The 25,980-nt window shown below is 36.2% G+C and overlaps 1 protein-coding gene across 1 annotated transcript in view; it reads right to left on the bottom strand.

The window, feature by feature from the left end:
- Cfap54 (cilia and flagella associated protein 54) overlaps positions 1–25,980 on the bottom strand; it is a 311,291-nt gene that overhangs the window by 69,412 nt on the left and 215,899 nt on the right. The window contains exons 60-61 of the mRNA XM_077799225.1: positions 22,932–23,030; positions 22,110–22,251 (exon numbers count right to left, since the gene is read on the bottom strand). Of these exons, the coding sequence (XP_077655351.1) occupies positions 22,110–22,251; positions 22,932–23,030 (241 nt within the window). The remainder of the gene's footprint in view (positions 1–22,109; positions 22,252–22,931; positions 23,031–25,980) is intronic.

The following is a 25,980-nucleotide window of genomic DNA, read 5'->3' on the forward strand; positions in this document are numbered from 1 at the left end:
AAAACAACCATATGCAGAAAAAAATGCAGAACTTATAAGGGAAGGACTGACACATGAGCATATGTTCAATGAAGAAACTTTTGTGTCTCAAAGATTTCACATACAATGTTAACTGACAAATCACAGACTGAGAAAAGATAATAAGAACACATATGAATTATTTGTCTCTATATCAAAATATCTAAGAAAAATGTTCAGTAATCAAATTTCAATAGGCTAGTCTCTCTCTCTCTCTCTCTCTCTCTCTCATACACACACACACACACACACACACACACACACACATTTAACAAGTAATTCATAGAAAAATAAACCCAAATGACAAAATAATTTAGCCTCACTAAAAATCAAGGTCATGCAAATTAGGATGAAATGCCATTTCACATAGACATTAAAATATGAAAATAATAATATTAGTTATAATTTGAAGAAACTAGAATATTCAGATACAATTATGATTGCAGCCTTTGGGGAAAACAATTTGGTAGGCTCTCATAAAACTTAAAACACATATATGTACAAAGTCTTGCTCAAATATTGCCGCAGCCCAGCTGGCTGGGCAAAATAGCTGGGGGGGGTGACGAGCAACTTGTGTAGATTGATACAGCAGGAGTAGGAGCCGTTTATTGTAGGACAGGAGGGGTATATATACATTCCACACAGCTTATCTTAATTAACATAAACTAGATACAGCAGTCAACCAATAAGGAATTTCCAACTTAATGGCTCACTGGCGTTACTTCACAAACCACTCCCTCTGGCAAAATGCCAGGCGCCATCCTGACTTGTTTACAGACCCTAACAGAAGATGTTTATGGGAGTTTTATAGTTTCAAACAACTCAAGTCAATTCATTTGATTTCATTTATGAGGAGGAATGAATCAGATCTATAAGGAAGAAAATAGAAGAGTAGAGTCTCATTTCAAATCCCAGCAGTATTTCTCAGCAAAATATGAACTTGAATCTCTCTGTGCTTTGGTCCTCTCTGAGCTTTTGATTTTTCTGAGTCTATTCTTTAAAATGGGCATGTTGCAAGTGGTTATAGAGAGAATTTGAAGACATACAATGAGTTAAAAAAAACAGGTCCCAGAGACATTTAAAATATGATACCATTTACTGAATTTTTTCCCTCTCTTGCTCTGTAAATATGTATAGCTCACAGTTGTCCTTTACCATTTAAATGTGGATATTATGTATCCTATAATGTATTGTTAATTTTATCTTTTGGGGACTTTTTTGGGAGAGAAATTGCATGCATTTATCTTTTTCCATTAAAATTTATTCAGGATCATGAATATAGCTATAATTCATTGACAATTTTTCATTACCATATATTATTCCTTTAAATGAATATATTGTAATTTATTTATCTATTCTAATGTTGATGTACATAGGGGTTCTTTCTGAATTTTTTTTTGTTTTTGTCTTTGTTATTATGAACAAGGCTGCTATGAATATGTGAGTACATATTATCTAAGTACACAAATTACCTTAAAGTGGAAGTAATGAGGTAGTTCTTTTTCAGGTGTTTTTTTAATCAATCTTGGCTTTTGCTTTTCTATATAAAGTTTAGTATAAGATTGTTAAATTACACAAAATAAAACTTGATGAATTGTTACTGCAACTACATTTTTTAAAAATATTTTTTAGTTGTAGATGGACACAATACCTTTATTTTATTTATTTATTTTTATGTGGTGCTGAGGAGGGTACCCAGTGCCTCACATGTGCCAGGGAAGGGCTCTACCACTGAGCTACAACCCCAGCTCCAAAACTAAATTGTTTATAAATCATTTTTAGAAAACGTACTTGGCATGTTACCAATATTGAGTGTTCTTATATACCTTTGTTTTCTGAATTTTTTTCAACAAAATTTTGTAATTTTTTGTTGTATAACTTTTGTTAGATTTATCTTTTGATGTTTTACATATTTTATAGTGAATATAATATCTTTTTTAAATGTATTGCCTGTTTAAAATTTATAGAAATAAAATTTTACACCGATTGATTCTTACTGTCTGTAGTTTTGGGGAATTAGCTGTGTCAATATGTCATAGCTAATGACAGATTTTTTTCTTGCCTATTACTTATTTTGTAAAATTTCTTTTCCCTTTAATACTGTGCAAGGCAGGAATTCCAGAACAATTTTGAACCAAAGTGGTGATAATATTTTTTGCTCCTGCTTTTAAAGGGGACAGTGTTCGCATTTGAATATTGAGTATAAATGCAGTAGGTTTTTTCCTCATTTATAACTTTTTCAAATTAAGTAAATTTACTTTAATTCCTAGTTTTAGACTCATGAATGATTGAATTTTATTAAATTTTTGTGCATTTATTTGAGAGGATGAATATTTTTCTCTTCTAATCAGTTAATGTAGTGATTTAGTTTAATAGATCTTCTAATACTAAATCATATTTGCATTTCTGAAAGTAATCCAATTTGACATGTTGTATCTTTTAATGAGCTGCTTATTTTCACCATACATTTACATTATCAAAACTGAAATTCCTGCGAGGTGCGGTGGCACATGCCTGTAATCCCAGCAGTTTGGGAGGCTGAGGCAGGAAGATCGAGAGTTCAAAGCCAACCCCAGCAAAAGCAAGGTGCTAGGCAACTCAGTGAGACCCTGTCTCTAAATAAAATACAAAATAGGACTGGGTATGTGATATTTCCTGCACAACCACTCTTTTGACTTCAAAATTTTTATACTTACAGCACCAAATTTAGTACCCCTATTTTTATATATCAACATTGTTCTAAAAGCTCTCTTTCTAGTTCCACCAAATATAAATAATCTCTTGATGTCATACTTTGTGATCTAAAAGTATCTACTCCCTTCCTTTTCCTTGCTAGCCTGTTTTCAAAGTTGATAACATTGAAGATCTGTTCTGTCTCCATAAAGAATCCTTCCTTATTTTACCTCTAAGTTGAAAATCAATAAATACTTAAAATTATTATAACTTCATAAGGATTGTTGACTTCCTTAAGACAAAATTTCTTTCACGAAGGGTAAATGCTGCAATCTTGTGACCCACAAAGGATGAATTTCTTAGCATAAAGATCAAATCGATTGTTTTTACTCATACCAGTCTCAAAATCATGTCATATTCTAATTCACTTCATGTTTGGGCCATGGATTCTTAAAGAACATTCTCCATTATAATTTCTGGATGTCTTTTTTACTCCCTTGTGGAGGAAAGTAATATTGTATTCTTTACCATATTCTTAATATGATAATATCTAGCTTTTTAGTTATTTTTTCTGCTGCCTCAAATCCATCCATGCTGCTTCAAGACATTCCTGACCTCACAAACTTGCCAACCTACTTTGTGCAGATGTATTTCCAGTTTGCTGCACAGTTGGAAGCCCTGAGGTCCTGCCTTTCCTTCCCTCCCGCCCTCCTTCCTGTTGCTTCCTTTCTTCATGTGCAACTTTGTACACTGGGGGTGCATTCTCAAGTATGTGCACCCATAAATGTGCACCAAAAGTAAACGATTTGCATTCTTACAAAACCCTCATACTTGACTCAAGATTTAGTTAAATATATGATTTCACTAGAAACTCATCTTCCCCTAAAACTTCAAGGACCTTGCTCTCCTGCTTTCTAGCACCAATCATTGATGGCAAGAAGCCTGATGCCAACAAATGCTCATTCCTTTCCAGTGGACCTGAATTTCCTCCCTCTGGAATATATTCCATCAACTCTTCTTATTATTTGTGGTGATTTAATATTTCATTTGGAGTCCAGGTCTAGGTTCTTTCTTATTTATGCTGCTTTGAAAATGGTAAGACCTTTCAACTTGAAGAATCATTTCTCCCTTTAGTCTTGGCAAGGACTGTGATGACTGCTTCCTAACTTCTCCCGTGCCTATATCATGAATGCCTATTAATTAAATGTTGAAACGTCTTTTTATTGAGTTTCTCTCAGTCTCTTCCCCTCCCCTCCCCAGTCCCCCACTTCTCTGATCCTATGTTAAGTGGGCACTTGATTTATGATGGACATAACCTTTAGTGATGTAAAGAAAGGAGTTCATTTCAATATAGGGTTTTGGGTTTAAAAAAAATACCTTGGAGAGTTTCTGAGCTACATACTAAAATATGCACACCCCATGACCAGGAATCCCACTCCTTGGCATGTACATAAAAATGCACACATCTGTGTTTCCCGTGTCCTGTACGAGTATGTTCATAGAGGCATTATTCATTACAGCCCCAAATGTGCAGCAATATTAGGATGGATAATAAGCTGTATATTACATCCACAAAGAGGATAATCTTACAAACAAAACACCGAACAAAAATAGCCAAACAATAGAATATGGACTGTACTATTTCATTTTTACAAAATTCATAAATTGGCCAAACTAATCTGCCTGTCAGAAATCAGAAGAAAGCGAGGTTGCTAGAGGCCAGAGAGGGGCATGGTATAGACCTCCTGGATGTTGGTCTTGTTCTATTTATGGATCCAGGGTTGGTTTGACGGGCATTTCCTTGGAAATTGTTCATGAAATTTTTATCTGCATGATTTGTGTTCCTTTCTGTATTTATATTAAAAGAGTGAAACATTTATTTTTAAAAAAAAAACCACTAGTTTGTGGTGACTTCTAGTTTGAAAATGTTCATGTAATAATGGCAAAACCTCTTTTCCTCCTGGAAATCACTCCTAAACAACAAAGAAAATAAGTAACAAAAACAGAAATTCTACTTTCAGTAAAATCAGGGAAGAGCTAAAATCCTAAACCACAAAATGTTTGGAGCCATGCCCAAAGTCGTTGTCCTCGAGAGTAAAAAGGAGGAGGCGGATGACAAAAGAGAGGTGTTCATCTCAGAAAGAAACAGCAGAGTATACTTGATGATGACCTGCACATTTTTTAATATTATTATGCAGCCAACAAGCTGGAATCAACTGCTCACAGTTTAAAGAAAAAGGAAATAAACATTATAAATGTAACATATGTAATAATCCAAAAAAATTATTTGTTACAGCTTTTCAAATAATGGAAAAGCCAGTGGAGTATCATGTAGAGTAAGTTAGAGAAATTCCCTCAGCTAGAGAAATTCCCTCAAAAACCTAGATACTAATAAAACATTGTACCCGTGGTGTTGCCAAATGTTCATCCTGAGGTCTAAGACCTATGTGTTCTGGGTGCAGTAATCACCACCAGGTCAAAATCCAAAGAACTCACAGCACTTTCCAATAATAAAAACACCTGGATTAAAGATGTTGTTGCAGACTCAGGACTCAGTTCATAATTTGTCTGCAGAATTATACTTTGCCTTACAAATGGCTCAAATTTACAGATGTGGCTGGACTTAAAAGTTTTTCTCATATATGTCTAAAGTATTAGCACCAACTATCCCAAGAGGACCTCCTTTCATGTGAATGATCCACGATAATGCAAAAAAAAAAATACTCAACATGCTGAAGAGTTTTTCTGAATTTAGTGGTTTACCCTGGAACAATTGTGCTGCCATTTGCACTGAGGGCAAAGGCAGACATTAGTCATACTAGTAACTTGGCAGGAACCTCGGGAGGTGGTAGCGCCTAATTGTACTAGTGATCTTGGCATTCTTCATGTCAAATGAATAAATTAATTAAAATGCTAGTTTCACTTAAGAATACTACTGATGAAGCAGTGAAAGTTATTAACTATCCACACTGCTGATGTTGTTTGTGATAAATGGGACGTGCATACAAAGCACTTCTGTGGCATACTGAAATATAAAGGCTGTCTCCAGGAAAAGCACTTAGTGACTGCTGGAGGTGAAATCTGAATGCGTTCCTTCTTTCCCTCACAAAATGCCATTTTGACTTGAAAGAATAACTGACAAGACAAACTAAGTGCTTTAAGACTTAGGTGGGGGGCAAACATTTTCTCAAAAATGAAAGAAGCAAGCATGACTTGAAGGAAAATAATGAACGATGTTTGCTACCAATGATAAAATTCAAGTTTTCAAGTGGAAAGTTTGAATTTTGGAAAACTTATATTTACTACCATGAATTTTCCAGTACTTAGACTTTTCTGATTGGAATGATGGTGATATTCAATTTTTTTTGAGTTTTAAATATTGCCCAAGGAAATGTACTGACATTTAGAAGTTCCACATAACTCAAGGAACCAAAAATTTCCAAATGTCTAATATATAATGTTACAAAATAATGTATGAGTAAAAGAGTTACTCAAACTTCAAAGATAGACTAAAGTATTTTTTTACAAAAACTTCACTAATATGGTTTCAGAGTCTACACTTGCGTTTAAGAAACTAACTCTGATGGAGATCTAATATGGTCTCCAAAAAGAATATCCATCATCATGTAAAGAGGCTTTTGAAATGCTTCTCATTTCTAACTACATACTGTGTGCAGCTGGATTTTCTTTACTTATTTCAGCCAAAATTATATGGCAACAGAGTGACTACAGAAGTAGGTATAGGAGTTCAACTACCTTTTATTTAGCGAGACATTACAGAGATTTGTAATGTGCTAACTTATAATAGGTTTATTATGATTTATTTTAACTTAATTAACTTTATTTTTCAGTTTTAATTTCTAATATGACATTATCTTTTCCACAGTAATAGATCTGTCTAAAATTTTCACCATTACTTAGGTAAATTATGTTTTCTAGAAAGTTATAAATTTTATAGCTTTTCTAATTTACTTGCTTAGAGTTGTGCAAGAATCCCTAATATTTTAATGTGTCAATATCAGGGACTACTTTATTAATATTTATCATTTGTGAGGGGTTTTTGCTATAATTAATTTTTCTCAAAGAGGTGACAAATATTTTAATATTTTCCCCCATTACAACTTTTGAGTTTTGTTTCCTAATGTCCCTCTCTTCAAAGAAACATATAAAACATACATACTTACATATAACATATATACATACATTGTAAAATTATACAAAATAATAACATCAAGTATTCCATTTCTCCCATATTAATAAATTAAAATTGATTGAAATCACCTGTTATGAGAAAAATACTGTTGAGTTTTATAACAAAAGAAAATCCAACTTTATATTCTATAAAATAAACATGTAAACTAAAATTATTTAGAACAGTTGAAAATAAAAGGATGGGAGTATGTATGATAGAAAAATGTAAACCAAAAGAAAGAAGTATTTATGAACCTAGTTATCAAAGTAAAATTCTACCCCCAAAGTAAAACAAAGATAGGACATTTATAATGCTACCGGGTGCAATTGACAATAAAGATATAATTTTCAGGATGCACCTCACGCAATAGAGTATCAACAGTAAGAAAACAAAAACTAAAGCTATAGGAGAAGCCAGAGAATTATATTCATAGTAGAAGAACTTTACTTTCTCCAGAGAGTGTCAAACTATATAACCCATGGGTTAAATCTAGACCATGCATGTTCTTGTAAGACCCATGAGCTAAGAATAGTTTACATATTTTTTAATGGTTGAAAAATATGTAAATAAGTAATACTATTTTGTGATACATGAAATTCATATGCCAGTGTCCACAAGTAAAGTCTTAATGGAATGCAGCTACACTCATTCATTATGTTTTATCTAGGGCTCCTCTCAGGCTACACAGAGCTGATCACTTGCAACAGAGAACAAAACGCTAAAATATTTACCACATGATCCTTTATGGAAAACAGCTTCTGATTCAAACCATGTTCATGAAAGACCAAGTGAAGAATATTATTTAAGGATAATCAAATAAATATGGTTACATAAATAACTTTTGTACATTAAAATAACATCTAATAGAAATGTAATAAAAAATTGACACCACTAATAAAAAGATAAAATATCTAAAAACAAACCTAACATGAAAATATAAGATCTATTTCAAGAAAATGTTAAAATACTACTGAAAATTTGAATTAAAAAATATAAAGGATACATAATACTTTGTTAAGATAATTCAATAAAATAAAATATAAGCTATTTATAGGTTAATATCTAAATGTAATACAACTCTACAACTCCAATAAAAATATAAGAAGATTTTTTTTTAATTTATTTTTTTAATGTTGGTTGTTCAAAACATTACATAGTTCTTGATGTATCATATTTCACATTTTGATTCAAGCGGGTTATGAGCTCCCATTTTACCCCGTATACAGCTTGCAGAATCACATCAGTTACACTTCATTGCTTTACATATTGATAAACTCATGTCTGTTGTATTCTGCTGCTTTTCCTATCCTCTACTATCCCCCCTCCCCTCCCCTCCCCTCCCCTCTTCTCTCTCTACCCCCACTACTGTAATTCATTCCTCCCCCTTGTACTGTTTTTCCCTTTCCCCTCACTTCCTCTTGTATGTAATTTTGTATAACCCTGAGGGTCTCCTTCCATTTCCATGCAATTTCCCTTCTCTCTCCCTTTCCCTCCCACCTCTCATCCTTGTTTAATGTTGGTCTTCTTCTCCTGCTCTTCTTCCCTAGTCTGTTCTTAGTTACTCTCCTTATATCAAAGGAGACATTTGGCATTTGTTTTTTAGGGCTTGGCTAGCTTCGCTTAGCATAATCTGCTCTAATGCCATCCATTTCCCACCAAATTCTATGATTTTGTCATTTTTTACTGCAGAGTAATACTCCATTGTGTATAAATGCCACATTTTTTTTATCCATTCATCTATTGAAGGGCATCTAGGTTGATTCCACAGTCTTGCTATTGTGAATTGTGCTGCAATGAACATCGATGTAGCAGTGTCCCTGTAGCATGCTCTTTTTAGGTCTTTAGGGAATAGACCGAGAAGGGGAACGGCTGGGTCAAATGGTGGTTCCATTCCCAGCTTTCCAAGAAATCTCTATACTGCTTTCCAAATTGGCTGCACCAATATGCAGTCCCACCAACAATGTACAAGTGTACCCTTTTCCCCACAACCTCGCCAGCACTTATTGTTGTTCGACTTCATAATGGCTGCCAATCTTACTGGAGTGAGATGATATCTTAGGGTGGTTTTGATTTGCATTTCTCTGACTGCTAGAGATGGTGAGCATTTTTTCATGTATTTATTGATTGATTGTATGTCCTCCTCTGAGAAGTGTCTATTCAAGTCCTTGGCCCATTTGTTGATTGGGTTATTTGTTATCTTATTGTCTAATTTTCTGAGTTCTTTATATATTCTGGATATTAGGGCTCTATCTGAAGTGTGAGGAGTAAAGATTTGTTCCCATGATGTAGGCTCCCTATTTACCTCTCTTATTGTTTCTTTTGCTGAGAAAAAACTTTTTAGTTTGAGTAAGTCCCATTTGTTGATTCTAGATGTTAACTATTGTGCTATGGGTGTCCTATTGAGGAATTTGGAGCCCGACCCCACAGCATGTAGGTCGTAGCCAACTTTTTCTTCTATCAGATGCCGTGTCTCTGATTTGATATCAAGCTCCTTGATCCATTTTGAGTTAACTTTTGTGCTTGGCGAGAGAAAGGGATTCAGATTCATTTTGTTGCATATGGATTTCCAGTTTTCCCAGCACCATTTGTTGAAGATGCTATCCTTCCTCCATTGCATGCTTTTAGCCCCTTTATCAAATATAAGATAGTTGTAACTTTGTGGATTAGTCTCTGTGTCCTCTATTCTGTACCATTGGTCCACCCGCCTGTTTTGGTACCAGTACCATGCTGTTTTTGTTACTATTGCTCTGTAGTATAGTTTGAGATCTGGAATCGCTATACCACCTGATTCACACTTCCTGCTTAGTATTGTTTTTGCTATTCTGGGTCTTTTATTCTTCCATATGAATTTCATGATTGCTTTCTCCATTTCTACAAGAAATGATGTTGGGATTTTGATTGGCATTGCATTAAACCTATAGAGAACTTTTGGTAATATCGCCATTTTGATGATGTTAGTTCTGCCTATCCATGAACAGGGTATGTTTTTCCATCTTCTAAGGTCTTCTTCAATTTCTCTTTTTAGGGTTCTGTAGTTTTCATTGTATAAGTCTTTCACCTCTTTTGTTAGGTTGATTCCCAAGTATTTTATTCTTTTTGAGGATATTGTGAACGGCGTGGTTGTCCTCGTTTCCATTTCAGAGGACTTGTCGCTGATATACAGGAATGCCTTTGATTTATGCATGTTGATTTTATAACCTGCCACTTTGCTGAATTCATTTATTATCTCTAATAGTTTCTTTGTAGACCCTTTTGGGTCTGCTAGGTATAGAATCATGTCATCTGCAAATAGTGATAATTTAAGTTCTTCTTTTCCTATTTTTATGCCTTTAATTTCTTTCGTCTGTCTAATTGCTCTGGCCAGTGTTTCGAGAACTATGTTGAACAGAAGTGGTGAAAGAGGGCATCCCTGTCTTGTTCCAGATCTTAGAGGGAATGCCTTCAATTTTTCTCCATTCAGAATGATGCTAGCCTGAGGCTTAGCATAAATTGCTTTTACAATGTTGAGGTATATTCCTGTTATCCCTAGTTTTTCAAGAGTTTTGAACATAAAGGGATGCTGTACTTTGTCGAATGCTTTTTCCGCATCTATCGAGATGATCATATGGTTCTTATTTTTAAGTCTATTGATGTGGTGAATAACATTTATTGATTTCCTTATATTGAACCAACCTTGCATACCAGGGATGAATCCTACTTGATCATGGTGCACAATTTTTTTGATATGTTTTTGTATCCGATTCGCCAGAATTTTATTGAGGAGTTTTGCATCTAGGTTCATTAGAGATATTGGTCTGTAGTTTTCTTTCTTTGAAGTGTCTTTGTCTGGTTTCGGAATCAGGGTGATTTTAGCCTCGTAGAATGAATTTGGTAGTTCTCCCTCTTTTTCTATTTCCTGAAATAGCTTGAAAAGTATTGGTATTAGTTCCTCTTTAAAGGTTTTGTAAAACTCTGCTGTATACCCGTCCGGTCCTGGGCTTTTCTTAGATGGTAATCTTTTGATGGTTTCTTCTATTTCCTCAATTGATATTGGTCTGTTTAGGTTGTCTATATCCTCCTGACTCAATCTGGGCAGATTATATGACTTAAGAAATTTATCGATGCCTTCACTATCTTCTATTTTATTGGAGTATAAGGATTCAAAATAATTTCTGATTATCTTCTGTATTTCTGAAGTGTCTGTTGTGATATTGCCTCTTTCATCCCGTATGCTAGTAATTTGAGTTCTCTCTCTTCTTCTCTTCGTTAGCATGGCTAAGGGTCTGTCAATTTTATTTATTTTTTCAAAGAACCAACTTTTAGTTTTGTCAATTTTTTCAATTGTTTCTTTTGTTTCAATTTCATTAATTTCAGCTCTGATTTTAATTATTTCTTGTCTTCTACTTCTTTTGCTGTTGTTTTGCTCTTCTTTTTCTAGGATTTTGAGATGAAGTATGAGATCATTTATTTGTTGGTTTTTTCTTTTTTTAGGAATGCACTCCAAGCAATGAATTTTCCTCTTAGAACTGCTTTCAATGTGTCCCATAGATTCCGATATGTTGTGTCTGTGTTTTCATTTAACTCTTAAGAATTTTTTAATTTCCTCCTTGATGTCTTCTAAAACCCATTGATCATTCAGTAACCTATTGTTCATTCTCCAAGTGATGCATGATTTTTCCTTCCTTCTTTTATCGTTGATTTTCAGTTTCATTCCATTGTGATCAGATAAGATGCATGGTATTATCTCTACTCCTTTATATTGACTAAGAGTTTCCCTGTGACATAATATATGATCTATTTTTGAGAAGGATCCATGTGCTGCTGAGAAAAAAGTGTAGCTGCTTGATGTTGGGTGGTATATTCTATATGTGTCAATTAAGTCTAGGTTGTTAATTGTATTATTGAGTTCTATAGTTTCCTTATTCAGCTTTTGTTTGGAAGATCTGTCCAGTGGTGAGAGAGGTGTGTTAAAGTCTCCCATGATTATTGTATGGTGGTCTATTAGATTCTTGAACTTGAGAAGAGTTTGCTTGATGAACATAGCAGCCCCGTTGTTTGGGGCTTATATATTTATGATTGTTATGTCTTGTTGGTGTATGGTTCCCTTGAGCAGTATGTAGTGTCCCTCTTTATCCCTTTTGATTAACTTTGGCTTGAAATCTATTTTATTTGATATGAGTATGGACACTCCTGCTTGTTTCCGCAGTCCATATGAGTGATATGATTTTTCCCAACCTTTCACCTTCAGTCTATGTATATCTTTTTCTATCAAATGCGTCTCCTGCAGGCAGCATATTGTTGGGTCTTGTTTTGTGATCCATTCTACTAGCCTGTGTCTCTTAATTGGTGAGTTTAAGCCATTAACATTTAGGGTTATTATTGAGATATGGTTTGTTCTTCCAGCCATAGTTTGTTTATTAATGCTATTAAACCTGATTTGTTTTCCTCTTTGATTATTTTCCCCCCTTTACTGTCCTACCTCCCACTGTTGGTTTTCATTGTTGTTTTCCATTTCCTCTTCCTGTAGTGTTTTGCCAAGGATTTTTTGAAGAGATGGTTTTCTAGCTGCAAATTCTTTTAACTTTTGTTTGTCGTGGAATGTTTTAATTTCATCTTCCATCCTGAAGCTTAATTTCGCGGGATACCCGATTCTTGGTTGGAACCCATTTTCTTTTAGCGTTTGAAATATGTTATTCCAGGATCTTCTAGCTTTTAGAGTCTGTGTTGAGAGATCAGCTGTTATCCTGATTGGTTTACCCCTAAATGTAATCTGCTTCCTTTCCCTTGTAGCTTTTAAAATTCTCTCCTTATTCTGTATGTTTGACATCTTCATTATAATGTGTCTAGGTGTGGATCTCTTATGATTTTGCACGTTCGGCGTCCTGTAGGCTTCTAAGATTTGGGGTTCTGTCTCATTCTTCAAGTCTGGGAAGTTTTCTCGTATTATTTCACTGAACAGATTGTTTATTCCTTTGGTTTGGAGCTCTGTGCCTTCCTGTATCCCAATGACTCTTAAGTTTGGTCTTTTGATATTATCCCATAGTTCTTGAATGTTCTGCTCATAGTTTCTTAGTAGACTTGCTGAGCTATCTATGTTCTTTTCAAGTTGAAATACTCTGTCTTCATTGTCTGATGTTCTATCTTCTAAGTGATCCACTCTGCTGGTAGTATTCTCAATTGAGTTTTTAAGTTGGTTTATTGTTTCCTGCATTTCTAGGATTTCTATTTGTTTGTTTTTTATTACCTCTATCTCCCTGTGAAATTGATCTTTTACTTCCTGGATTTGTTTGTCAATGTGATCTTTCATTGTCTGATTTTGCTGTCTCATGTCTTCCTTGAGACTCCAGATCATCTGAAGCATGTATGTCCTGAGCTCTCTATCTGACATTCCATCTGTTGCAGCTATTACCTCTTCTAAAGTTGAGTTGACCTGCATTGCCTGTGGTCCTTTCTTTCCTTGTCATTTCATACTGCTGGCGTTTCTTTCTGCTTGGTGAAATTGTTGTGTCTTTGATATTTTCCCTCTATTTATTTATATTGCTCTTGTATAGTTGAAAAATCACCCTTGCAGGGCAGGTAGTGGCTGTGATCCTCCCTCCAATTAGTGTGATCCGTCTACCATGCTGGCAGGCCCTAGGTCTGCTCTGCTGGACGGTCAAAGGTCCGCCTACCCAGCAGGCGCCAGGGGCACCTGTGTCACTCTGTAGGTTGCTGGGCCTAACCTCCCGATGGGTTGCAGGTTCGCCTAGCTTGCAGGCACTGGGGGAGGGGCCGGTTCTGCCCCTCAGCAGGCTTTGGGCCCGCTCTGCTGGTGTTCACAGTCCCGCCTACCTTGCAGACACTGGGGGAGGGGACGGGCCTGGCCCTCAGCCGGCCGCTGGACCTGTCCTAGTGGGTCCGGTCCGAGTTCCCCGCAGGCGCGTGTAGCTGCTCTGTCACTTGGCTGGTTGCTGGGCCTGACCCGCCCGCCCGTGGCTTGCAGGTTCTCCTAGCTTGCAGGCACTGGGGGAGGGGCCGGTTCCGCCCCTCAGCAGGCTTTGGGCCCGCTCTGCTGGTGTTCACAGTCCCGCCTACCTTGCAGACACTGGGGGAGGGGACGGGCCTGGCCCTCAGCCGTCTGCCGGACCTGTCCTAGTGGGTCCAGTCCGCGTTCCCCGCAGGCGCGTGTAGCTGCTCTGTTACTAGGCTGGTTGCTGGGCCTGACCCGCCCGCCCGTCAAGAAGATTTTTTTTAAATAAACAAGTTGCTTCCAGACTTTTTAAAAAGAGCCATAAAAGCCAATTTTGGAAAAAAGAATAGGGTGGGGATTTACCCTAATCCATATTAAATTTATTCTTATAAGACCGTAATAATTGAAAGAATATAGTATTAAAGCTTGAACAGATTAATAGGAACTAAAAGAAAAGTACAGAAATAGGGTATTCACCTGGGAATACTAATTTAGTATCCATTTGACACACTTTTCGTATTCCAAATAGACTTCCATAAATTATTGAAAAAATCTGAGTAGGAAGGACCTTTCAACTGACAATCCAGAAGCTATCAAAGAACACATTAATAATTTTCTGTTATGTAGAAAGAAAAAGTTTCTTCATAGGACAGAAGTATCACTAAAAAGATTAAATAACAACTGATAAATTAGAAAAATTCATGTGAAAATAACATCAAGTTAACATGTTGAGTTCCATAATAAAGGGCCTCTACAAAAAAGAAGAGAAAAATCTCAAGATGGGCAAAAATTATGAGCAGAGTTCACAGAAAGGATACTCAATCTTCATCCTAGTAAGAGATGCATAATTAAAACTAAACCTTTTTTTCTCCCATCATGTAAAAAAATGTTTTAAAAGTGTCCACAATGTGCTTGTGTCAGCAAGGGTGTTGGGAAATAAAACACCTCCTATTAATTGGTGACAGAAGTACAAACTGGCATACTATTATTAGAAAACTTTTGGTAAAATTTGTGAAATTGACCTATAAAATGACCCTTTGACCTAGAGATTTCACTTATGGAAATTGACCAGTAGATACACCAGTCTATATACACAATGATATGTATAAATGTAATATATATATATATATATATATATATATATATATATATTATATATACATGTGATATATATGTAATAGATGTATATGCAATAATAGAGGAATGAAAACTAAATATCAAAAGAAAACTAATTAATTATGCTATGACTATATCAAGGAATGTTATACAACCAAAAAATCTATGTATTGATAAGAAAAAAATACCAAGATATATTCATATTAAGTTAAAGGAAAAAAGGAAAGAGAAGCAATATTGTATACAGTTATACTGCTATTTGTACTTTAAAGGAAAAAAAATATAACAATGTATTCATGTATATACCAGATTGATTTACTCAACATCTCATCTCCAAGTACTTTCCTAAACTGAAGATATCATTTTTAAAAAATCACATTTCCAAGATTTGATGACTACAGTGCGTTCAGAAAAGACTTGAACTTGGAACTGGGTTAAATGATGAGACAAGAATGGATGCATCTCTGGTGGGTATGGATTTCGGCAGAGGTGATATGATTCTTGAGCCTACAGCTACAGCAGGAGCTTCCTATGTTGTAGGCAAATTCCTGACTCTACAACTTCCTTTATAAAACAAAACAGCAGCTCCTTTGGTGACTTAGTCACTTCTGGACTCTTAGCTAAGAATGTTTCTTTAGCTTTCCCAGTGACTCTGAAAGTCCTTTAATCAGTCTCTGTTTGAATGAACTGGAGTGGATCTGACCTCTACATGGGAACTCTGACAGTTCAGATGAGCATGAAATAATGGTGACGGGGAACACAAGGAACTGATTGTGGAAGGCAGATGAGGTCCCGTAAAGATGTTTGCTTCCTGTCCCCAGAACCTGTTACTATGTTAGGTTATAGGACAAAGGAGAATTAAAATTGCCAAATTAAATTAAGGCTGCCTATCAATTGTCATTGAGATGGGGATATTATCCTGGGTTATCTAGGTGGGCCCAGTGTCATCACAGGGATCTTCTATGTGGAAGCTGGAGGCAGAAGAGTAAGAATGTCAGAGAGATTTGGAGATTCTACTTGTCTGGCTTGAAAGATGGAGGAAAAGAGAGAGAGAGAGAGAGAGAGAGAGAGAGAGAGAGAGAGAGAGATTGATTGAGATTTCAGGTGGCCTTTAGGAGCCAAAAAATGCAAGGAAATAGGTTCTAGCCTACAGCCTGCCAGGAAAGTAGCCCTGTACATACTTCTACTAGCCCATTGAGGCTCATTTTGGACATATGACCTCCAAAATTATAATAAATTTCAGTCATTTTAAGGCATGAATTTGTTGTGGATTGTCACCACAGGTACAGGAGACTGACACAGGTAATACTGCTTCTGGGGAGAACTGAGTCAGGTACAGAGAAGGTGGAGAGAAGCCTCTCCACACCCTTTATCTCTTTTGTGTTTTGATTCTTGAGAATAAATGTCATCTGTTCTTTAATGCTCCAGAGAAAACTTAAGACCAATTCACTTTGAGTTCCTTATACAAAAGGTGCTTTTTCTACTGAATTATTTCAATTATTTTCTTTTTCTTTATGGACCCAAAGTATCACCAGAATTTCTCCAGATACAATCTGAGCAATAATCATCTTCAGAAGAACTGGGTATGGTAGAGGGGAAGTCCCTGTTGACCTGAGGAGTATACAGTAGTTTCCCGTCTGCCTCAGCCAGAGTTCCCTGGGTCTCCCCAGTTCTGAGCTGGTATTTCTGCTGATTTCCCTACACCATTCAAGTGGTATAAATTTTGGCCTTTTAACCTAAAGTGGGTTTCCAATTTCTTCCAAGTGGCTTCTTTTCATCCTTGATAGTAAACATTTGACATGACCCCTACGTCTACTCAGGCTAATAGGCAAGGTATTTCTATGCAGTTAGCTGAGTTCTGACTGCCCCCCTTTGTAGGGCCTTTTTTCCAGGACTCTTCCATGGACAGGTATTAAAGTCTCAGCCCTCACTGTCAGTCCTAATTCTAATTCTTCTTCATTGAGGGCTTTAGGTTCAGCACCTACTTACAAATCCACCATTTTACTTTGTAAACTTGGAATTTCCCTATTCTGGCTTTAGGCTCAGCTACAAATTAAAACAATTTCTCTTCCCTTTTATCTAGCATGGCTGTTATGTTTTGGTTGGAATGAGCAGAAGCATCTTCTATGTCATTTCAGTCGAATCCACCCAACAGGCTGACAAGAAGCATCAATTCTTCTCTTTGATTTCCTTGCATTTTCTAATCACACCCAACATAATGATCAATGTCACAGTCTTCAGAATTGGATAGACAAGGGTTTGTATTGGCAATTAAATATCGTTCAAGTTACATAACTTCTCTGAGCCCCTTGTCTCATTTATAGATGTGCATAATGACACTCTTAGAGGATTTCCCTAAAGAATAAGTGAAATCAAGCAAGAAATCACCCTCAAAGAGCACTAGATGCTATTCATCCCAGTACCTCTTGCATTCTGGCTTTCTACTGTTGTGTCAGTCATTGACTGCTGAGGCCCTACTAAGGGGTCAAAAACCCTGATATGTTTCTTTTTATTCCCCAAAGGAAAAATCTTCCTCTCCATCTTCAGGATAGCATTCCATTGCCCTCACTTGAAATTATTTTCTCACAAGTGCCATTGTTGTTTCTTGTTTTGTATGGGTGACTCTGCCTGGAATGAAGAAAAGTTGCTTCATACTTAGTTCAAGGAAATTGCTAAGAATGTGCATGCATTCTTTTCCTTGGTCATTGCACTATCTCTTCTTGGATTTAAGGGATGGATGTGGATATCTCTGAGTGGAATTTCTAGGACTTTTGCAGACATTGGATTGAGAAGCTCTGTTTTGATGAGGCTGGATCTAATCAGAACTGAATAGTTTCACCTATGATACTCTGAACTGATATAGTATACACACATACACCCACACATACACACATGCTATTAACATCACAACTGCTAGCACAGGTGATTTTCCTTCATCCCCACATAAAAGTGATGTAATTATTTGGGATTTAATTAATTTATCACTCTAGTTGCCTGTTACTATGGGGAACTGTATCTTAGGGGAATAGAAAAATGGGAGGTATCAGAGGCATTGAGCCCATGTCTCTGAACCAGGGGCAAGTGGTAAAGGAGAAATAAATCATAATTTTTAAGGTTAGATTTGCTCTATTTCAAGAGACAAAACACATATTAAGGGTCAATAGTGATTCTCAGTTCCACTCCATATATCTGTTTGTATTCTGACAATAGGTTCGCCAACATTAATTTTTAGCATGACATGCATTTATATTTTTCTGTGAATTGTGTGTATTTAGTTGCAAGAGGTTGCATCTGAGACCTCCAATCCAAAATGCAGAATTTAATAATTTTTATCCCAGATGAATTTTTTAGTAAGGCCACAAGAAAACCAAGACAAAAGAATTGTTTATACTTGAATATAACTGCAAAGTAGGCATCTGATAAATTTTTTTTTGCAATGAATCTAAATATGGTCTCATACTTCCAGAGATCATTTCACAGTCTCTGTTTTTCTAAGACAATGTAAAGAATACTTGAAAATTGGACCAGTGAATCACTGGATTCTTTTATTGTTCTACAGATTACTTTCAGGTTCTGGCTAGATGATATACAGTCCATTCTCCACATATGACTAGTCTATTGTGTCATCATGCTTCTGGTCATGAATTTCTCTGCTGAAAATGTTTGCTTCCCTTCCTGTTGTAGTTTAGATATGTGGTGTCCCCCAAAAGCTCATGTGTGAGAGAATGCAAGAAATTTCAGAGATGAAATGATTAGGTTGTGAGAGCCTTAACTTAATCAGTGCATTTTTCAACTGGTAGGGATTAACTGGGTGGTAACTGTAGGCAGGTAGACTGTGGATGAAGAAGGGGGGTCACTGAGGGTAAGCCTTTAGGGTTTATGTTTTGTCTATGGTTTAGAGGGGTCTATCCTTCCTGCCTGTCATGTTCTGAGCTTCTTTTCTCCACTACACCTTTCTGCCATGATATTCTGCTGCAGCTCAGCACAGAGCAAAGGAGTAGGCCACCTATGGGCTGAGACCTCCAAAACCGGGAGCCCAAAATAAACTATTCCTCCTCTAAAATTTTTTCTAGTCAGGTCTTTTGGTCATAGCAATGAAAAAGCTGACTAAACACCTCATTTCTGGTACTTCATGTCAATTTACATCTGCCCCACAATCCACTTCTCCTAGAAAACTATGTTTCTAAGGAACTCTCTTCATGCCATCCGGCCTGTGTCCAATCTCCTCAAAGGCATATGTTAATTCTGCCTTCACTAAGATGGTCCTCTTGAGAGATGAATTTATGTGACTTCAATGTGTACTCATGTTCTAATTGTCCATGACCAGAAGCTCATGGAAGGCAAGACCCTGCCTCCTTGATGTGTTTTCTGACTCCTTCCCTCTTGACCAAAGCATCTAGTACAGGACTGGGGTTATATATAGCTTAGTGGGACAGTATGTGGGTAGTAAGCATGAGTCCCTGATTTCACTCCCCAGGATCAAAAAAGACAAAGAAAAAAGCAAGCAAGAAAAAAAAAGAAAGAAAGAAATATCTGATCCAGTAGATGCAGTACTTTGTAAAGAGTAACAATGAATTTGTTCACCACCTCATGTATAGATCAATGCTAATATTGTTTAAAGCTAAGATTGGTGAGAAGGTTTATTCTGGATGATAATTTATGTTAATGCCAAGAAAATTAAACAAGTTTTGTTTGTTGTTGTTAAGAGATTCTCCCCGCTGGCAATTCATTATGATATGAACTCCACTGACATCTGTGTATCTGTGGCCATCAGGTGGGAATTCAGAACCTCCATCCAACCCAAACACTGAAGAGAGGAAAGCCATCAACATGCATTAATTATCAGCCTGCCAGGAAAAGACTGGAGGGCAAAATTATTATTCTTTAGGCAAGGCAAAATGCAAAATAGATTTGACTTTAACATTTCATAATTTCATAGTTTAAATAGTAAAGTAGTGGTAATGGTACAAAATGGAAATGGGGGAAAATATGGAATATGCTAGGAAAGCCACTAAAATGGAACAAGAAAGCATAATTTCTAGTATTAAACTGAGATGAAGATTACTCAGCTGAATCAGCTACCATCATTTGGTTTAAAGGATGCCATTCTCCGTGGTGTGCCCATAGATGACATCGTTAATTGATCATGGCAGCACCTTTTTCCTGACTTTCCATGCAGAGGTTCAGAATTCTGCTCAGGCAGCCACTAGTCATAGACTAAACTCATCATGTTTGGTGGTTAGATCATCATTCAGTAACCATTCACACCCTTCTCCTTGCTCTACAAGCAGAGTATATTTCCCTCCCTCTTTCATATCGGACTTGACCACATGACTTACTATACCAATAGGAAAGGATAGGAATAGAGGTCAATGTTCCTGAGTGATTTGGCTCGTGGCTCTTTGGCCCTGGCATGTGCCATGAGAAGAGCATGCTCCAGGCGGCCACTGTCTCTTTAGCTTGGGCCTCACAACAACTGTACATGAAGTCCACCTGAGCCCGACTGCAGGCTGCAGCAGAACATTTGAGTATACGAATCAATTCTTCTTGTTGACAGTCACTGAGTTTAGGATCCATCTTAGATGAGACTTATTTTTTTATCTCTGTCCTAAAAACTGGTAGAGCAGAAGAAAATGACTAGAATACAGTAGATACATCTTCCAGGATTAATAAAGAGCTGTTATGAAGAATAAATAGCTATGGAGGAAGCTTAGAGGCATTGTCTTAAAAGTTTAGTTTAAAAATTGCCCCGTCTCCCAATAAGGCTGCAAGAAATTAAAAGATTTGACAGAACAAGGATTCCAATTGAGATCTCTTGATTATGAATACTGTATTCTTTTTGTAACAAAACAATAAATGTGTGATTATGAGAGATGCACCGGGAACCTGGGAGAGATGAGCTTCCAGGCAGTGTCAAGCAAAAAAGGTCATGACCAGTTCCTCCTGGTTGCAGGGCGGCTCTGCACCAGATCAATGGCTTTATCTCTAGAGAACCCAAGTGTGGGGACTCTAAGGAAGAGCGAGCACTCCATGTGAAGTTAGATGATGGCCCAGAAACCTGATGAAATAAAATGCTACCAGGCATAAAGGAAACACAAATATAAAAACGAAGCCTTACTATAAAAAGTCTATCTGATGGTTTGACCTCAGGCAATTCCTAGGTTGAAAAACAGTCCTAGTCCCCTGTTCTTCAGAGAAGAGTTTAGGAAGGGGGAAATTTCAGATGTTAACTCTTCAGTGGAGGTTGACCCTTTGGCCAAGTAAACTGTCACTTACAGATGTGGTTTCAGAAGGTTTGGAAGGCCACTGCCACCCCCTCAGGTTAAAGGGAAAAATCTTCATCTCCTTTGGCTCAATGCTCAGCTCATGCCAAACAAAATCAGGTATTAATGTTACAGAAAAGTCCATCTCAAAGCTAGACTTTAGCACCTTAGTTCTTAGCACTTATTCAAGTGCTTAGCACACAAGAAGCCCTTAATGAATATTTTTTGAAGGAGTGAGTGGACAAACATGTAAATGAATGATATATATTTATGTTATTGCTGATCTAACTTAGAGATATATATTAGAGTTTACAAAATAACAAGGAAGTCAAAAAGAAGCAAAAATAAAAATAGTAGTTAGGTCAAGTTTAAATTCTGCTAACCTCTCATTCACTAATTCACTTAACAACTATTAACACTGGATGCCCGCTCTGTGCAAGCAACTGTATAATTTGTTGTAGATGGTAACTAAACATCAGGAAGCTGATGATAATTAATGAATGAAGGAGATCAAACACATCCTTGAATGTATACGTAAATGTGAAATATCTAAGGAAAAGAATAATGAGTCACGTGAGAGTGAGAGTGAACATGCATTTTAGATAGAGGATCGGGGAAGGCCCTTCAAGCAAACATTCCCCAAAGGTCCCCCTTGACATGTGAACTGTAAAATAAGCAAATATTAAGAAATACCACTTTTTCACAGAGCCATCCAAGTTGAGTGACTTGTGCACAGGTGCAATGAACAAATCGCCCTCTCTTTTGGCAGCTGGCCCTAGGACCCCTACCCATCCCGGGAGGCTCCTCAAACCATGATCCTTATAAGCTAAAAGCCAACAAAACACAATTAAGTTTTCAGAACTTGTTTACATATTACATATATCAGGTTTTTATAAAATATGTAGACATTCAAACATACCAAGCAAATAATCTGTGTATGAAGACAAAATGTCCACAGTGGCAAACTCTGGGATATTTGGCAATACCATTTGATTGACTTCGTCAGTTCTAGCATTCTTCTTTCCAATAAGTAGGTTAATTGCTAGCACAGCTTCACTGACCTACAATTAATACATAAATTAGAATTCACAAAGATAAGTTTTCTGATTCATATATCATCCAATAGGTAAATGCTATGGATTGAATGTGTCCCCCTAAGTTCATGTGCATTGGAAACTAGATCCCCAATGTGGCGGTATTAGGAGGTAGGACGTTTAGGAGGAGATTAGGCCATGAGAGCTCTGCCCTCATGAATGGATCAATGCAGCAATCATCTGAGTGGGTTGTCCTCTCTCTCTGGCTTTTCTGCCTTCCACCATGGGATGATGTAGCAAGAAAGCCCTTGAAAGATGCTGGTCCCTTAATCTTGGACTTCCCTGCCTTCAGAACTATGAGTCAGTAAATTTCTGTTTATTGTAAATTAACAGTCAAATAAACAATTTAATTAATGTATAAGTACTTTATACAATCTACCTCACCTGCCTACGGAATATATTTGCCAACATGACAGTATGCATATATGTGTATGCACCAATATTTTCATTAAAGAAAAATTACAACATAGATTAAAAACACTATACACTATAGAGTATTTCTAATCTTTCCAAATAAGCATAATTGACACAAATCCCAAAGAATGTGAAAATTTCTTTTCTCTTAGATACATTGTGCTGCCTTAATAGCAAATAGGAGAATAACAATATGATGGTAATAAGAAAAATTAAATAAGAATCACACCAACCTGTGCCGCAGCCCTTATTGCAATCCAGACCAGTGAATTGTATATTTCTATTATATCTATTGTTGATTCCTTAATAGAACTATGCCTTCTGAAAAGAAGCTAAAAACATTAAAAATGTTTTATGAAATATAAATACATCATAAAGTTTCTTGATAAATCTCATCATCTAAAGATGACATTTTGGTTGAATTAACTATATAACCATTAAAAATAATAATGTATCTATAAAAGATATTAAAATCTATTAAGGAAAGAAAAAAAATTACAAAATTGCACACACACACATATTCCCTGTACATATAAGCTGAGAAAATTATTAACAATGATTATTCCAACTTTTAAGTTTGATTAAATTAATTTTACAATTTTTCTAATTTTTTTATAATGAACTTGCATTGTTTGTGTAATATACAAATAAAAATTTCACTTTAAGTAAAATCAAATGATGTTTTAATAGAGGGTCTGTAGATTGAGGTACACTGTGGGTAAATGTGCCAGAAATGGGAATGTTACTCATAAGTTTTTGATAAGTATGTGCTATAATTTTCTAACCAGGAAAATGTTAAAAGGGCACTATTATAAAGTTCCATAGACTATCAAAAAAGAAGCAATGAATGGGAACATTTTTTACTATGGGTATATATCTATATAACTGTCTATACACACATACACCCTCTTTCAGGTTCATACACACACACACACAAACACATATATTTAAAAAAAAAAAAAAAGGCAATGGCTACTATGGCTCTAAGCAGTGAGCACAAGGTGTTAATGGGGCTATGTAATCAAGTGTTGGGCTTAGAGGAGGAAGGTAGCACACAGATCTTCCTGTGGGAGATCAAGCAATACAGCCCTGTTCCAAGATAAGCAGACCCTAAACACTAGCTGAGTGGAACTACTTACACTCTGGGGTAGCAACTGCCAGCTTACTGGCTATATAAACTTGAACAATTTGCCTACTTAATTCTGGAAACAAGACTAATAGGCATGAAACAAAGAATACAGAATAACACTAAATAACTATAATGTGAGGACAATTAGGGACCCAGGCAATTTGAAAAGGAACAAAAAAAAAAAAAAGGCCCTTCTTACTTGAGAGGAAAGCTTCAATAAGGAGGTTGGGCTTGAGCTAAGGCTGGAAAAACTGGACTGGGAAAGAATGTGGTGGGCATTTTTTAGATGGATAGGGGTCAGCTCACATAAATATGACAGAAAAAGGGAAAAAAACAAGTAGTTTGGAAAGGAAGTAAAGTGTCTTTGCAGAAGACATGTTCTTATTTATAGAAAATTCTAGTACACACACATAACAATAGAATCAAGGTCACAAGATATGAAATGCAACAATACACACAAGACAACTATATTTCTATATTCTATACACTAGCTATAAACAATCTGAAAATGAAAATCCTAAAAAGTCCATTCATAATAGAAGTAAACTTAATAAACATGTATAAGACTTTGTGCTAAAAAGTAAAACCCATGTTCAGAGAAATTAAATAAGTTCTAAATAAATGAAGAGACAATTCATATTCATGAATTAGAAGAGTTAATAGACTCAACACAAAAGAAAACAAAGAAAGATCCTAAAGATCCTATTTGTTTTGTTGTTTTGCAGAAATCGATAAGCAGATCCTAAAATGTGTATGAAAATGCACAGGACTCAAATTAACTAAGACAATTTTGAAAAGGAAAAACATAATTAGTTGGAGGACATGCACTCTCCAATTTAAAAACTTACTAAAAGCTACAGTAACAAAGGCAGTGAATAACCCCATAAAGGTAGATCAATGCAACTTTAAGGTAGACTTAGAGATCTTAGATGTGCCGCCAAAAGCACAATCAGCTAAAGAAAAATAAAGATAAATCTAACCTCATTAAAACTAAAAACTTTTATGTCTCCAAAAGCACTATTAGCTATATGAAAATACAAGCCACCATCTGGGAGAAAATATTTTGCAAATCATGTATTGATAAAAGACTTTTATCTAGAAAAAAGATACGCCCTTGACAACTCAATGATAAAAAAGACAAATGACCCAAATGTAAAAAATGGGCAAAGGATCTGAAATAGACGCTTCTCCAAAGAAGACAGCAAATTGACAATAAGCACATAAAAGGATCTCAGCATCATTAGCCATAGGGACAAAACCATAGAGATACCACCTCATACCCACCAGGATGGCACCATCACAAAGGTGAATAAAAAGTGTTACCAGGGGTATAGAGAAATGGAAGCCCTTATACTCTGCTGGTAGGAATGCCAAATGGGGCAGTCACTTTGGAAAATGATCTGAAAGATCATGAAATGGCTAAATCTATAGCTTCCATCTGATCCAACAATTCCACTCTTAGATATATACCAAGAGAACAGAAAGAGTATCTCCATGCTGAAAGGTGAAGATAAAGTCAAAGCAACATTAAGCCTAACAGACAAAAAATAAATAAATAAAACAATTCAAGTGTCCACCAACTGTCAAATTGATACGAAAACAGTCTCTCTATATAATAGAATACTATTGACAGTAAAAAGGAATAAACTTGTTACAAGCTATACATGGGTGAACCTCAAAAACATTACATGAGGTGAAAGAAGCAGGCACAAAACACAATACCTTGTAGGATTCCATTTATAGTAAATGTCTGTGAAAGGCAAATAGTTTTGTGGTTGTATGGGGCTGGGGTAGGAGAAGGATTGACTGCAAATGGGCACAAGGGATCATTTTGGGGATGGTGGAGATGTTCTAAAACTGGATGGGGATAACAGCTGTGCAACCCTGTAAACTGGAGTCCTAAAATAGGTTAGTTTCATGGATGGAAATTGTATGTCAATTAAGTCTTTTTTAAAAGTATGCATGCTGATCTCTCTGAACTATTTTTCTCCCACTTAACTACTTGGAAAATTCCACTCATTCTTCAAAAATTCATCTCATCTTGGAAGCCTTCTCCAGCATTCCCCCAAAGCAGAATTACATTGCCCGACTTTGCCACCTTGACATATTGTGTTTACAGTCCTTATCACATTGCAGTACAATTTTGCCTCTTC

This window comes from Urocitellus parryii, chromosome 5 (genome assembly GCF_045843805.1).
Source record: "Urocitellus parryii isolate mUroPar1 chromosome 5, mUroPar1.hap1, whole genome shotgun sequence".
NCBI lineage: Eukaryota > Metazoa > Chordata > Mammalia > Rodentia > Sciuridae > Urocitellus > Urocitellus parryii.